This window comes from Trematomus bernacchii, unplaced genomic scaffold, assembly GCF_902827165.1.
Source record: "Trematomus bernacchii unplaced genomic scaffold, fTreBer1.1, whole genome shotgun sequence".
Lineage (NCBI taxonomy): Eukaryota > Metazoa > Chordata > Actinopteri > Perciformes > Nototheniidae > Trematomus > Trematomus bernacchii.
This window is the reverse complement of record NW_022987720.1, coordinates 4851103-4867524: the sequence shown is the minus strand read 5'-3', so window position 1 is coordinate 4867524 and position 16422 is coordinate 4851103. Positions and strand designations below refer to the sequence as shown.

Below are 16422 nucleotides of genomic sequence, written 5' to 3'. Positions count from 1 at the left end.
TATAAATGTGTGTTTTTCCATGTTCGTGCAGGTGAAAGACATCATGAAGGATATCATGTCCAACCTGCAGCAGACCAACAGTGAGAAGATCTTACTGAGCTGGGTACGCCAGTGCACACGCTCTTACCCAGAAGTCAATGTGCTGAACTTCACCACCAGCTGGGCTGACGGCCTGGCTCTCAACGGCATCCTGCACCACTTCAGGTGAGGAGAGATGTAACGTCATGGTAACAAACACTGTTACTGCAATGATCTCAAGAAACCACTTATAAGATTATCTCTTCACATCCATGTAATGGTACATTTAGTCTGAATTGTATGACTTGATTCATGCACATTTTTGGTAGACTACATTTTCCATATTCTCATGTTGTTGTATTTGTTCCTATGGTGACATTGAATATTTGACATGCCTTTTGACTTTGAAGAATGTAAAAAAAACCAAGGCTTGGAATTTAGGAGTGTCCAATGTGTAGGAAGCTTTCTATGTGTGTGTGTGTGTGAAAAGGAGAGGTTGTGAGGGTTCCCTCTCTGTGTAAGTGGCGGGGGGTCAGGTTGACAGGTCAGCGCCTGCCGGGTGTGTGTACACTGCTTGACTTGCTCTGTTTACGCCTGCCATGCCACTGTTTGCACACGCTCGGTGTGTGTGTGTGTACGCCGTTGTGTGTGTGAAAGAAAGAGTAAGAGAAGCGTCAGAGGGTGTTTCCCCCGCTTTCTGTAACCCCTTGTTCTTACTAGTGACACACACTCGCACACAGGCCTGTGAGCTGTGAGAAAGGCCAGTGTTGGTTTAGACCTGGGCCGGGGTTTAAGTGGATCACTGAACACACACATTCCACACCCAACTGGCTTCAACGCAAGTCCCCCTGAACCCCTAAGGGAAGAGTCTTTTTTGTACAGAGGACACATATGCTTCAAATATTTGTTACAGAAGTTATGATCTCAGAAAATCAACTATTTACCTTCACTCCAGCACTTTGAGAAATGCGCATATTTATGCAGATATGCGTGTTATATTAATAATCTGAGACTGGAAACCCTATTCTGGAAATCCTGAATGTTAAAGTTGCCACTGTTCTTTGTGTCTTCAGGCCAAATGTATTCAGCTGGGATCAGGTGGTCAGACTGAGCCCTGTGGAGAGACTGGACCATGCCTTCACTGTAGCCAAAGACCAGCTGGCTATTGAGAGGCTACTGGATGCAGAAGGTACGGCCATTAGGAGCTGTTTAAAAAACATTTCCCATGTTGTACACCAACTGTATTTATTTTGGCAAGGATGACTGTAGAACGTTTTTTTTATATAAACAATTATATTTCAGTCACCCATAAACTACCTTTTTAAAGCGGAACAAAACAAGGTAAAAGCTGGATATGGAATGCCTTCATTTTACGATCAAACATTCCCACATATTCAAACATGGTCTGCGTTCACGAAGCCTACCTTCATGTCCGGCCAGCAGTTGGATACACTCACGGTGGAGCAAATACTTGGTGTTATCTTTGGCTGAAGATTTGTAAGAAGCTGTGTTTGCTCAGAATGTTTTCCTACTTGATGGAGCACCTGTAGATCCTCGGTGTGCGTGTAGCTGAGCTGTTTATATTCATACACTTCTTATGTCATGACCCAGTCTTAGTCACATCTGACCTGTGTCAAAGCAGTTTAATTTGTATAACTTGTCTCAACCTGCCCTTTTCTCTCCCCTCTCACCTTCCTCCCCTTCTAATCTCCTCCTCTCACTCCATCTACCATGCTGCCTCTCATGCTTGATTTGTATCTCTCCCTCCCTCCCACTATTCTCCCCCCCCCTCTCTCAGATGTGGCGGTGCAGTTACCAGATAAGAAGTCCATCATCATGTATGTAACATCGCTGTTCGCCGTGCTGCCCAAAGACGTTACCATGGAGGCTATCAGAGAAGTGGAGACTCTGCCACGCAAATACAAAGTGGAGTCTGAGGGCTCAGGTCGAGGCCTCAGTGCTCAGGTAAAACACCACACAGTTAATGTATGTGATATGATACAGGAGGGTACCAGACAAGCTTGAAAGACACCAACAGCTTAGGCTTTTTTGAGTTTCTTTCTGGGCAAAGTGGGAAAGACACATAGATCTAGACCAAGGGGAGAGTCTCCTCACTATCCTCACAGCCTTTCAAACTGCACACACACAAATAGTGCTCACTGGATTCCATGGATACATCTGTTTCTCAAGGAGTTCAAGGTGCTTCTTTGTGTGCAAAAACCCACAGCTGGTAACCAGAGATGTAAACAGAAGAGCAGTAAGCCCAAACCTCAGGAATTTATACCTGGAATCCAAAAGCGAGGTTCTTATTAATTGAGATGCAGAATCAGTTCTGAACTGGTTCTCAACCCTTGGTCTTGGTTCAGGATTTCTGTCGGCACTGAGAAAAACACAACATAGCATTCCATTCATTTAGAAAAACTTGCTTATTTGGTATGATTCCCATAAGTAATTCAGTAAGCGATCTAAAATGTGTTATTCCTTTGGCATGTTCTTATTATGAAGAATCATTTAATCTGAGTCGATTTAAGCTCTTTTTTTTTTAATTTAACAGTGGATCTAAATGGTATGGGAAGGATTTCTTGTTAATCTTTTTGTTCTCATGCATGTTTGCCATAACGATAATGCTAGCTGTGTTTTATATAAGCTGGGCTAACTTTACTAGCATCCTTTAGCCTATAGTGCAAGAGCTGCCACAATGCTAAAACGTTCTTTATTGAACTTGAAGTTTTATGTTATGCACATGCCAATTTTTTATATAATGTGTACCATATGTACTGCAAGTACTAGCATTAACCTTTTGGGTTATAAGACGTACTGAATTGAAAGGTGGTTGTCCTAATTTAAACTGTTCACAATGCATTTGTATCGATACACCCCCAAAAATACAAAACACTGTACTCAATCCCCATGGTTCAGTTATTTCAGTAGTCCTTGAGACCAGCAGATATATCTCCTCCGGTTGCTGCCTCTCTGAACCTTCCTTTCTGTGCCGGCGTAAACAAGCCGTTATCTCCTTCTATGAATGGAGAGATGATAGCTCGGCTCCTGAACGTCAGCCTCAACAGCTAAAAGCTCAAGCCGTAAAAAATCTGGACCCATAACTGCTTCAACCTTTTGAGGCCGCGTTGTGTTCGTGATAACATTCAGTTTAAAGGCCACAGCCGCTGTCATGTGCAAGAATAAGGAATACTGTGCCTCATTGTGTGTTTCCTGATAGAATGAGTCGCCCTGAAAAAGCCATCTCCTTCATTCTCTCCAGCACTGCTCATGACAAGCATGGCAGGCGCAGACAAACAGGGAGCAGAGCCATGACTCACCCAGCTGACATTAGCCAACAGACCAAACTGCATGCTGCTGGAAACGCAGAGCAGTGAAGGGGTGGAAGGAAATGAGGGGAATAGAGATTTGACAGGGAAGGTTATTTGAGCATTGTGTGCTGGTGGGCGGGTGGCTTCGGTATGTTACTGACATGCACATGCTGATACAACATCTGTAAGCACTTCAGTGTCTTATTTCTACACCTTGACTCAATTGGACTTCCCTGCTGTTTCTCTAACGTGTGGTTGTGATAATTTTCACATTGTTAACTTACTATATTCCACAATAACTACAGCATCACCCCCAAAAATGTAATTTCTTTCAATCACATACATCCCTGGAGCGGCTCCTTTCAGAGGTTTTTAGTCAGAATTCCAAAACCACCTCTTAAGTTTTTATTGCCCAAGGGCACATACTTCACACGTCTTGGAACGAGAGCTGGAAAGCGGTTTTAAATAGTGGTCTGATTGGTCCAACGAGGGGTTTACTTTCCTGGCACAGCTCCTCTTCATAGGAAGTGATGCGTAATGCTGCTGGAAGTGAGAGGAAAAAGAAAGGCTCTTTGTTTTTGGTGACTGTTTGGTTCCCTCCTTTAGTTGTAGGTTCATGATGATGTTGTGAAGTTCTTTCTGATGATTTGAGTTGATTGTTTTCAACATTCAAAACAACTTCAGCTTGAAATCTAATAATACTGAATATTGCTGATGATGAAGTGAACTGATGTATGGATGATGGTGAATCATTACATGCTCCAAGATCACAACTTTAAAAGTGATGAATGCAGAGATCGAGTTGAGCAAATCATCTGGTGATAATAAAGTGTTCTGCTGCGCCAGACCACAGCTATTTTACAGCCATTCAAGTCAATAAATAGACCAAGGCTGCAGTTTTCTCTCTCTGTATATATTTTACTCTCTCTTTCTCACTCTTTTTCTCTCGCTGCTGCTGTCTTTTCTTCCTCAGCTCACTAACATAAGGGTTTACAGTATTTTTGTTTACTTATTTCAAAATATCAAAGGTCATTGAGTATTTTCAGCACCTGACCTTATCCCAAAATCGCTGCACAGACGTTACTGTTGTGTATTTTCAGCCTGGAACACAAAGGGCTATTTGACTTGATACTGTACCAGTCTCCACACACCCATTAGCATTTCTGTCATCTTTGACTTGGCATCGCTGCCGTGCATAGATTGATATCTCCCGTTCATTTCGGCTCCACACAGATCTGTTGAGCTCTGTTGAACCTTTTCTTGCTTACTTATAGAAAAGTGTAAACCTGGAATAGTTTGTTAATTCAGTTGTGTACAAAGGACGTCACATGTAAACATGGTTTATAACGAAACTGTATTTTTAATGGTATTCAAAGTGAGAATGTGTTGACAAAACTTAAGGAACTATTTAGGAATGTATTCAGGAAGTTGTTGAAGGACACTGCAGCATTCCTTTCAGACATGTTTTTCCTATTGTACTATAAACTATTTTTACGCTTTTTATGCTTTAAAAGCTGCTCACCATTTATTTTCTAACTGTATACCCAACTTTACCCAGGATAGCACTGTATTTCAGAGTGTCTGCTATTCCTAGAATGAGGATTGACCTTCCCAGCATGCCAGGGGCACCTCCCAGCATCCTATAATAGTCCTGCAGTTGTTTTTTTTCTTAAGTCAGCAAGGCAGGTCCCTCTGCGTGCTCCAGAGTAGACTACATTTCTGGCTCTATTTTAAAACTGACCAACTGATATGTTCATATGAAAATCAGAAAATCCCTCTTCTCATGTTTTCAGAATGTGCAGATGGAGGAAGCGGGCAGCAGCCCCCGGCCTGAGACCCCCAGCCCCCTGACAGAGACTGAGGGGGAGATGGAGGGCAGCATGATGGAAGTGGACCTGGACAGCTACCAGACCACGCTGGAGGAGGTACTGACCTGGCTGCTGTCGGCCGAGGACGCTCTGCAGATTCAGGAGGAGGTGTCGGACGATGTGGAAGAAGTCAAAGAGCAGTTTCACACACACGAGGTAGGAGGAGACCTGCAAGCTGGCGTGAGGCTGGCAAAAATGTAAACATGCATGCACATGCAGAGGAACGCACAAACAACAGCTCTATTTATTTATCCATCAAAGTATTTATTTGTATATTTATTTATTCATTCATTCATTCATTTATTTCTGTGGATATGTTACATTTTTTAAATTGTAAAAAAAGTTAAAAAGGGAAAAATAGTTTGGTTCCTTTCCTAGTTTAGTAGATGAAACGTCCCTAACTGTTTCAAAAACGACATGCTCAAAGAGATATCCTAAATGGACCTATACATATCCGTTTAAAATAAAAATCGTATTGTTTGACAATACAAATGCCAACACACTTTTATGACCCACATGATATTTGTCAGATTTGCACATCAGTTTTTTGTCTACTGTCATTCTCTCTGAGATAGAGGCCTCCCACAACCAACTGTACATGCGCTGTACATGCTCTGTACATGTTGGGAATGCCAGGAATTCTGCTGAGAACAGTGGCGCACAGCACCCCACGGTGCCTTGGCCCAGAGCTTACTTGCTTGCTTGAGAAGGCGTAGTTGCAGGGTTTGTGTCTGTGCATGTGTGTCAGGGGGCTTTGGCAGGATTCCCTTGGCTGAAATGTGAATATTTGTGAAGTCTAATGTCTGGAATCCAGGGTCAAAGCAGAAAGCTTGTAGTTTTACAGCTAGGCTTTTCAGCAGGTCTAAAACAAATCAGTTTGCTTCAGCCAAGTTGTTCACATACTTACTCCAACTTCTCCAGCAAAGCTTAATCAAAAACAATGTGCTCAGAGGTGCAGTCAAAAATGCTTACTCATCCACAGAGCTCACACAAAACAGACAATAACTCAATTAATTGGGTTTCATTTTGCGCACAACAGCAAAGAGCAGCTCCTCTAAGAGTTGAGAAGCAACCAAACTCCTTCAAAGTTTCTCTTGTATTTCTTCTTAAAGTATTCCTCTTTTGTTTTGCAATTGGCCTCAGTTGGCTGCTTGGCAGACTCTGCTATTCAGTGTGTGCTCGCAGACTGGCTCTGACTGTTGCTACAGCAACACTCACAAATGCAAGAGTGCAGAGGTGATGCCCGGTGCTTCTGCAGGGCATCATTAAGGTGTATACCAAGCAAAGCTCAAGGGTGGGGAGAAACCAGATGTTAGTATGTGGGAGCCAAGAGACAGCATGCTGATTTACATTTAACAAGCAATGTTAAATCTCCATGTTGTGGTTATACATCGTATTCCTTAACTATCATAGTGTAGATACAGTTAGTGGGTCCCACAGCTGTATGGTGCTAGAACATAGCTTCTCTGGAAGACGCAACATTAAAGAACACAAATCACACAGTTTGAGAGTCAAAGATTTGCATTACCTTTTTTTAAATAACTGTTTTATGTTCCCCCCCAAAAAGGCTTTTATGATGGAGCTGACAGCGCATCAGAGCAGTGTGGGTAATGTGCTTCAAGCGGGAAACCAACTGATAGCCCAGGGCAATCTGACCGACGAAGAAGAAGAGGAAATACGGGAGCAGATGAGCCTCCTCAACTCCCGCTGGGAAAACCTCCGAGTGGCCAGCATGGACCGCCAGGCCAGGTAGAAACACGAACAAGCACACCTGCTTCAGACCTGCAGGGGGGTTAGAATACCCTTTGCTGTTGTTAATTGCAAGCATTACATCATTTTGGTTTATTTATGTCAGAAACAAGTGAGTGTTGTCATTTAAAATATAAATAACTAAGGCTTAAAATGAAAATATCTGTAGATGTATTCACTGGTAGTGTGCAGGGCAATCCCAACATGAGCCACAAATTGCTCCGAGGTCATTTTTCTCTCTGTGTCACTGTTTATCTTGGATGTTTATGAGTTTTTCTTTAGAATGAGAGCGTTTGATAATGCAAACTGTGTGAAGGTGACACCTGATAAGCCTTGAGCCCGCCAAGGCCTAACAAGTCTAACACTCAATCTGTGTGATCAAGGTTTACGATGCTTTACACACATACACATACATGCACACACACAGTTGTTCATAAATTGTATTCATGTTGTCCGCTCTATCGTTATTGACCCTGATCTAAAGTATATGTGCTTATGCGTGCCATAACTCTGTGCATGTAGTCTGGATTCAACATTATCTCTTACTCTAGATGATGTGCTACTGAACTGACACCATAAAGATTTGTAGACATATAGCTTCTGTGTCATTTCTTCACCTCACTCACTGTGCTGACTCTACCTCTCCAGGCTCCATGAAGTCCTGATGGATCTTCAGCAGCAGCAGTTGCAGCAGCTTTCTGATTGGCTGTCACAGACAGAGCAGCGAATCAGAAAGATAGAAACAGAACCGTCAGTGAACGACCTGGAGCTCTACAAAGAACAGATAGATCAGCACAAAGTAAGATTTCTGTCAAAGTGATGATCTTTCATGAATGTAGTCCATTAGAGAATGGGACATTGATTAACCATGATCAGGAAGGATATACAAATAATTCTCACTGCACTTCCCTTGGCCTAAACCAGTCTTGTGATGCATCATCACATGTTTGATCCTTTGCTTAATGAGTCATTCACTGTCTCCATGGTGTCACCATGAAGCCAAGTAGCTTCTCTGCCAGCTCTGTTAATGGGTAATATGTGACCGTGCTGAGTTCACTGTTTGCGTTTCTGTTCAGGAGCTTCAGAATGACCTGGAGGCGGAGCAGGTGAAGGTCAACTCTCTGACACACATGGTGGTCGTCGTAGATGAGAACAGCGGTGAGAGTGCCACCGCTGCCCTGGAGGAGCAACTGCAAGTACGTTTCTTAAAATGTGTCAGTTCAAGAAGCAGAGCCTCCATCTACGACACATGTGTCAAACTCAAGGCCCGGGGGCCAAATCAGGCCCGTGGTGGATTTAATTTCGGCCCGCAGGATAATTTCTAATTACTATTAGATCTGGCCCGCCGGTATATTGCACGCACGCCTTCCTCAGCTCAGAGTCTGAGCCCAAACATTGATGACCTTGCACTCAAGATGAGATGCCAAGTATCTGGCTTAGACTAGCATCACAGAGCAGCAAACTGAGTTTAAATGGATGTTTCCTCTTGCACTATTTCTCTCACGACAACAGGGCATGTTTGGTTTTTTCTTTGAGGGAAATAGTTTTTTTGAAGCTGTTGTTGGCCTGTGGAAAAATGTAATCATAAGAAATGACTCCGGAAAAGCTGCAGATAGAGCCATAAGAAATTAATGCAACTGATTATTTAAAGTTTAATGTTGTTTTTATAGGCAATAATTTAAGCTTTGTTAGTTCCAGGTTTAATATGTGCAATAAGTTCATTTCAATAAGTTCTGCAATAAACATTGAACCAGTCCGGCCCTCGACTAGTACCAATTTTTTTATTTTGGCCCACTGTGTATTTGAGTTTGACACCCCTGATCTACGACGTGCAATACATTTGCCTTTTATTGCTAATTCATGAGTAATAACATTGGTAATTTTTCCTAAAAAATATCCTAGATCTGTTACAGGAAGCTGTTTTTGGTTACAAGATTTTGTACATCGAGTTCCAAATAATATGTATTAAATGTTTTCCCGTCCTTTGCGAAGTGTTTCTGAGAACATGTTGGTAGTAACAATTGTCTTTATCCTGCATTCCAGTCTTTGGGTGAGCGCTGGGCGGCTGTGTGTCGCTGGACAGAGGAGAGGTGGAACAAGCTGCAGGAAGTCTTCATGGTGTGGCAGCAGCTTCTCTCAGACCAGGTAGGACATGCACTATGAACTCACTCTCACATATACAGACACAGGCACAGACGATATCATGCACATGGTCTTCCTTTTTTCCCTATAATTAGATCATCCAACATAATGGGTCACTTCAAGTGTTTGCTATTCCTAGCATCTTCAAAACGGCTCACATTTTACAGTTTTTGTTTCATTTTTACATTATTATGAAGGAAAGTGATTAGTACTTCATTACATGAACCTATCAATGTTTAAGATCTAGTGTTTCTCTTTAACAGAAACTTAAAATAAATAAATATTTTTACTATAAAAACTGTGGTTTGAGTTAGAAATGTGTTTGCTTTTGATTTTAGGTCTTCAAGTTATGAATTAAAAGGGTTACAAACATGTTTTTGTTCAAAGGACACCAAGACTCTGTTTGTAAAGCTTTCTAGGTGTTTTAAGCTAATGCTATTTTCTCCCATTTCAGAGTTTATTTAGAGCGTGGTTGGCAGAAAATGAGGAGGCCTTGAGTGAAGTACAGACCAGCAACTTTAAGGACCCAAGTGAAATGAATTCCAATGTGCGCCGATTAGCAGTAAGTTATCTGCCAAGTCTTCGAAGCTGCCACGCCAGATACTTTAACAACTAAATGCCTTTTAAACTTCAATATAAGGTTTCCATGTTTTGTGTAGCCCTTCATTTGTTGTGACTCCTTCCTGTAGATTTTGAAGGAAGACATGGAGAAGAAGAGGAGGACTCTGGACCAGCTGTCTGATGCCGGACAGGATGTGATCTCGCTGCTCCGGAGCCCTGAGGCCGGGGCCAAGATTGAGGAGGACACAGAGGAGCTGGCTCATCGATGGGATAACCTGGTGCAGAAGCTGGAGGACTGCTCCTTCCAGGTGTGTGTTAGTGTGTCAGAATGGGTTTTGTCCTCCTGCGTGGAAAAGTTAATGCACAAAGTACAAAACTGCACCTCAAGAAAAAGGAGCTATTCATTTAAATATGCAGTGGTCAGTGTTGACGAAGATGGATCAACTTGGATAAAATAACATTAAAAAGCTATAATAAACAGTATGATAATATGGATTTAAAATGATATAAGGTTATGTAAAATCCCTTCAATTATTGTTGATTGTTCGATAGATAAGTACAACAAATTAAACATGTAAAATACAGTAACATGAAGCGGTTGGGAGGTTTAGGATCTAATTAAAAAAACTTCCCAATAGCATAAGTTATTGATTTTAAAATGCTGCAGTATTGTTTCTTTAAAATTGAATTTATAATCGATTTTCAATATGAATTAAATAATTGTTCGTAAAAGGGAAGTAGGGTACAGATAATTGAATCTGTTGTTTTTAAAAGAAAATTCTCTGCTCATAACTCGGTGAGTTTGGTTGATGTCTAATTAATTCTCACTCATGCTCTCTCTGACTGCTAAGGTAATGGAAGCTGTGACAGACGTTGGGATGACTCGGGTGGAAGAGCAGGTTGTCGTGGATACAGTTGCTGTGGCTGCGGTTGCTTCGATCGCCGACCAGGACTTGGCCCCGCCTGCTCCTCCTAAGAAACGACTGGTGGAGACAGATGCAGAAGTCAGACGATTGTAAGAACTTTGACACTCAGAACTTACCTCCTTTGTCAGGAAAGTGAAAGAATAAAGCCAACCCCAATACACACATTGTGTTCTGTGTCCTGCAGGTTTGAAAATAAGCTGTCTGACCTCTTGATCTGGATTAAAACATGGAAGACTTCCACTCAGGCGCTGGCCTCCACACACCCTGACACTACACCTGACACACCAGACCTGCAGGAGAAACTTCAGGTAAACCTGCAGGTGATTAAAAAATATTTCAAATTAGCACATATTTTGAATTTATCACCATAAATGTGTGTTTAATCACTGCAGGGTTTGGAGTTGGACCTCACAGAAAAGGACGCCACAGTGAGTCAAGTGATCCAGGAGGGACGGGTCTTGATGGACCAGCTGGAGAGAGGTATGAAGGAAGGAGGAAATGGTCCTTTCTCAATGACAGTGAAATTATTAGTGACAATAAACCAAACACTATTTTAAACAAATCCATCCAAATTCCATCTTTATTGTTTCTCAGAGGCTCTAACAGAAATCTTCCATTTCCCTGTTAAACTGTGTTCATCTCATAAGATTTTACTACTTTTCCACAGCTGCTTGGTATTTTCCGGGCATTTACAAGCTTACAATCTTTTGATTGTTTTTCAGTTTTAGTAATCTGAATGTGTGTTTGTGTGTGTTTGTTTGTGGACAGAGTAGTAAAAATCTGTCAGCCTGCAGGGTGGCTGACTCCATATAACCGCTCAATGAAATGAAGAGGCACTCAGGGTTTTTGATGTGTTTACACTGTTCTGGAGGCAGTGAGGGGTAGTCGAGCAGCACTCCTAAGTTAGAGAAGATTTGTTAAACACCAAACTTTCCACTAAACTCAACTTATTTTATTCCCTCATGTCTGCAGTTCTCTCATCCGTGCTGTGTTTTCCAATCTTTCATCCGCTAGTGTTTTATACTTTTGCTTCAGTGTCAGAAAACTCACAACACAGGCTGTGACACATTCCAACTAAATTATGCAAAAACACATTCAAAGTGTGCTTTTACTTTACTTGTGGGCCATTTGAAGGGAGCGTCTATATTTTTTGGCTTGTCTTTTTCTGTAGAGGGAGAGCGTGTGGACTCGGTGAGGGCAGACATAAACCTGATCCAAACCGAGTGGGATGTGTGTGTGCGGGAGCTGCAGGCAGCCCGTGAGCGAGTTCACACTCAAAGCCGGGTCAGAGCGGTGTCTGCAGAGCTGGCAGACCTCGACCGAGCCTTCGAGGAACAAGATCAATGGCTGGACTCGACCCCGACTGTAGAGAAGTGCAACGAGGCCGGGCTCAGAAGTCTGAGTGGAGAATGCCAGGTGAGAGTCAGCGTCTACATCCCCATTCACCCTGATCTCCTTTGTGTGACTTTAATCCTCACCCCTAACCCTTTCCTCAATCCTCTTACATTCAGATCATGCAGTTGCAGTCTCAAAAATAGTTCAGTTTTCACAGCAGAGATGAAACACTTCAAAAGAAAGTCATAAATCAAAACAACCATGAGGGCAAAATGGATATATTAACGTGAAAGAGTACCTCAGATGCTTGAGTCATTGAAAGGTGACAGTTAAACTGAACTTTATTTTAACTTTGAGTAGAAAGGGATAACCTGTCAGTGGAAAGGATCAATCAGTCCAGAAACCTGTGAGTTTTACTCCAGACTAACTTATTGTTGCACAAAATAGATCCCAAAGTTTAAGAAATTGCTGAATTTTATACATTCCATCTTGTGTCATCATTCTCGATCATTATGAAACATAAATAATGTAATGTTTGATACAAATCATAGGCTATATATAATATAGGCTAATATATATTTGAGCCAAGCTGACAATAGTTCAGATGAAGAGACAGCAACAATTGTCCCTGCTCAGTTATCTTTTTAAAGTTCTTCAGATACAAATTAGAAAGCGCTTTCCTCTTGTGTTCTTCAGTCCCGACTTGTCCAGCTGACCGCCTCGAGCCCGCGATTGGAGCAGCTTTCTGCGGAGGTGGGGTCCCTAGGAGCCGTGCCCGCTCTGAAAGACAACATGGTGGTGGTATCGGCGCATCACGCCTCCACACTGCAGCGGCTACAGAGCAGAGAGCAAGAAGTCAACAAAGGTACTTTTGCTGAACTATATCAAAATGATTTGTTAAATCAATGAACAGGAAAACTTCTAAAAATCCCAAACTCTGAGCAGGCCCCTTGGTGTTAACAGTACCACATGCTTTTCAAGGGACCTGACAGCCTTGAGGCATGCTCTTATTTCAGAGAGCTGCAGTACAGATTTAAGCCTACCCTAAAACAAAGACCATTTTCTCTCTGCTTGCTCCTGGCTCAAAGCTTTCAGGTTTATAGGGAGACTGAACGAGTGATAGCTAAGATCTGCAGAGCTCAGTCCTACAGGGGTTGTATAAATTTGACATCAGCTTTTATGAATCCTTGGCCTGCCACTGGTAATGGGTGCTGCCCTTATATGGCCTCCAGAAGCTCACAGATGTGTGCGTGTATACATGAGTGATTTTGTGTAAGATCATCCCTTTGTGCCAGCTCCACCTTCACCTGAAGACGTGACTTGGACCTGGAGCAGTCCTAAAATCAGGCACCGTTTTATAGTTTTTACTCTGGAATTTACATGCACTCCTATTGGCCAAAAAGAAGTCTGTAAAGTGAGACTTTAATGCTCTTCCCCACTCCTGACCCAAGGTGTGTGTGCATGTGTCTGGTCTGTCTTTCCGTGCCTTTTTAGGCTTTTACGACTGTCAGGATTTGGATGAAAGCCAAACAAAACCATTTTGTTTCTGCTTAAGGGCAATCAGCCTCCTGACAGGGCCTCTCTCTATTTCTCTCCCCACTACATTCAATCCCTGCTCTTTGTGTATAAACATAGCCAGATTATGTGAGCATTCAATCACCTGGTAATTTAAAACACTGACCGAGAAGAGAAGAGCAGGAACAGCAAGTTCAATATAATTAAATATAAACGAGGTTGAAGTAGTCACAAATGGGCACTACTTAACTTCGTTTTTTCATGTAATCATCTTTGCCATGAACAGCAGATGAGCCTTGATTTTATAGTGTTTTTTTGTGTATTTGGCACAAGTGACATGTACCAATTGTTTAGAAGAGCACAACATAAAAACAGACAAACAGATCCTAAACCGGCTCACTGCCCCCTTGTGGTTTCAAACCTAATGCTATTGTCCTGATGCAAAAGTTTTGATAGCTTAATTTAATAGTTTATAAACATCTCACTCTCCTGCTTGTCTTCTTTCAGCTTTGAACTGTCTTGAGGCCAGGCAGTTGATGTCGAGCCAGGTGGAGGGCCTCGAGGCCAGACTTGCCACTCTGAGAGAAGGAGTTGTGGACATCCCTACAGCTGAGGGAGCAGTGGAGCGGGCACAGGTGAGCAGTTCATCAACTTGATATATGAAGGCTTTCTGTGAAAAACAGTCAACTTTTCATTTCATTTCATTTCAAACCTTTATTTAACCAGATTGGTCCCATTGAGATCATAGATCTCTTTTTCAAGGGATACCTGCAGCATATAGGTTCCACATGAAACATAAAACAATAAAGGACATCATACATTATATTTACAGGATACATTTACATAGTTATAGACATTTACAAGTACCCATAGTATCAACGAGCATTTCATTTAGCCTAGCTCTAAAAACATGCAGAGGAATGAGATTGCTCAGTTTCAATTCTTGCTGAAGATTGTTCCAAGCAAGTGGAGCTGTGCACATAAAAGCTGTCTTACCTAAGACAGTCCTTGCTCTTGGCACATCTAACAATACTACATCATGCGATCTCAGACAAAATCTTTCACCGAAAATACATTTAAATCTGTGAAGTACACATTTTCTGACAAAACATTACATGTTGTTTATTGATTTAGTGATTAACACACACTTTAATATCATGGTTATACCACGGGAGCAATTTGGAGTTAAGTATCTTATCGTAAGACACTTTTCAGACCCTCTGATTGTTAGACGCTGTGCCACAGTTGCCTCCCAAACAACAACTTAACTGACCAGAAACCAAAACATAAAAACCTTGGTGGAGGTTACCACACTTATTATAATTACAAAGTATTGTTCTTGTTAGGTTGTATAAGAATAGTCTTGTTTATTTTATGACTTTATGTTGTCTTGTTACATATTTTGTGTAGTAATATCTGTTGTTATTCTGTATCTTAATGTTACTAACTGTATATGCCAATATCCCCCTTTTTAACAGAATAAGGCATTTGTAGTTAAATATAGATACAAAAAAACCATTTAGTCAAACTAAAGAACACCACAGTCAATTGTTAGAATTTTTTTTAAATAAGTTATTTTGAATTGTTGTTCTTGTGGCTTATCCGTGGACTAAAGCTGATAAAGCATGTGCACTCTGACATCTTAGCTAAAAGGGTTTCATTGTTTGTCTCTGTCTTTGTGCTGGTACGTATATCAGAGTGTCTGCTGTCAGTCTTTCTATTCCACACACACAACAATAGGTCCCTTTATCAGCCAGTCACTTCCCTCTGCACTGTATCCAACCTCTGTGTATAGGAAAGGGTGTATGTGTGTGTGTGTGTTTTGGTATGTAGCTTTGTGATATATGGGTTGGTGTGCTTCGTGTGTGTCTCTGTGCGTGTTTCTCTCCTCCTCCATCCCTCGGTGGAATGTGGCTCAGTCCGGGCTGTTGTTATCGTGGCAGATAGGGCATGGTGCCGGGGAAGGGGTGGAGACATGGCACATTCTGGGCAGCGTGCCCATTCATGCTGCATGGAGCTCCAACAGCTCAGTGTGAGGCTGCTCAACCAGTCAGTCAGCCTGACAGCCACCACACACCATCCCACGTCAGCGTCAGAGTCCCATCAGTCATTAGGAGGAAGTCGTAGTCATCCAATCTTTTCAGTATTGTTTCCTCATGTTTAAATTGATTATTCCATTGTACACATACTGTATGTACGGAAGCCCTGAGAGGCAAATGAGAAAAAATATATTTCATAGTTTTCTCTCCTGTGTTTATAACGTAAGAACAGGGGGTAAAGGGTTTGCCAGGGTATTCTTTCTACATTCCTTGATCTGCGTTACATCTGTGAAACAGGTGGCCCAAGACGTTTTTTCCAGGTAAAAAATGAAGTTGGCCAGGATCACTTTACCAAGTTGGTCTTGGCAGGAAAATATTTTTTTTCAGGATTGCTTTTTGTTTCATCTGTGCAAACAAGTAAAAAAAAAATAGCAGGTGATTTATTTTGTCAGGATAATTTTTCTAGTGTTTGTTGTTGTAATACTCCTTTTGGCCAAAAGGGTCTGAAGCACACCACTAACACATGCTCTGAATAGAACTTCAAGCATTCATGTTCTTTCTAAGTTAGTTTTAATTCTACCATTCACTCAGCATGCAGGCAAATAATCGATTTCAATTTTTTTGTTTTATTGGAAAAACATTTCCACCTGTTTCACAGATTAACTGAATTAAATGAACTTTACATTACAATTATTTGGTTAAAACTCTTTTCCTCCACCTGTTGTCAGTTGTATACACAGTGGAAAAAACGATTTAGATCAGGCTTGAAAAAGGCCCCACCATCTCTCTTGCCTCTAAGGGCTTCTGTGAATTGCTAATGAAATCCAATTAATCATAAACATGTGGTAGCAATTTAATCACTAATATATTAACATGTGTTCAGCGAGTAAATGTGATTGTCAGGTTCTAACAACACATTGTCTGAATACTTTGCATGAACAAATCTTGTAGAAATGAT

The 16422-nt window shown here is 41.6% G+C and overlaps 1 protein-coding gene across 4 annotated transcripts in view; it reads left to right on the top strand.

The window, feature by feature from the left end:
- The window catches only part of utrn (utrophin), a 173867-nt gene that overhangs the window by 23541 nt on the left and 133904 nt on the right, over positions 1 to 16422 (top strand). For all 4 annotated transcript variants that reach the window (XM_034143472.1, XM_034143473.1, XM_034143471.1 and 1 more), the window contains 16 exons: positions 32 to 204; positions 1092 to 1207; positions 1817 to 1983; positions 5123 to 5353; positions 6765 to 6946; positions 7595 to 7745; positions 8023 to 8142; positions 8990 to 9091; positions 9543 to 9650; positions 9778 to 9957; positions 10501 to 10664; positions 10760 to 10883; positions 10968 to 11055; positions 11747 to 11991; positions 12607 to 12775; positions 13933 to 14060. In XM_034143472.1, coding sequence (XP_033999363.1) covers positions 32 to 204; positions 1092 to 1207; positions 1817 to 1983; positions 5123 to 5353; positions 6765 to 6946; positions 7595 to 7745; positions 8023 to 8142; positions 8990 to 9091; positions 9543 to 9650; positions 9778 to 9957; positions 10501 to 10664; positions 10760 to 10883; positions 10968 to 11055; positions 11747 to 11991; positions 12607 to 12775; positions 13933 to 14060 — 2448 coding nt within the window. The remainder of the gene's footprint in view (positions 1 to 31; positions 205 to 1091; positions 1208 to 1816; positions 1984 to 5122; positions 5354 to 6764; positions 6947 to 7594; positions 7746 to 8022; positions 8143 to 8989; positions 9092 to 9542; positions 9651 to 9777; positions 9958 to 10500; positions 10665 to 10759; positions 10884 to 10967; positions 11056 to 11746; positions 11992 to 12606; positions 12776 to 13932; positions 14061 to 16422) is intronic.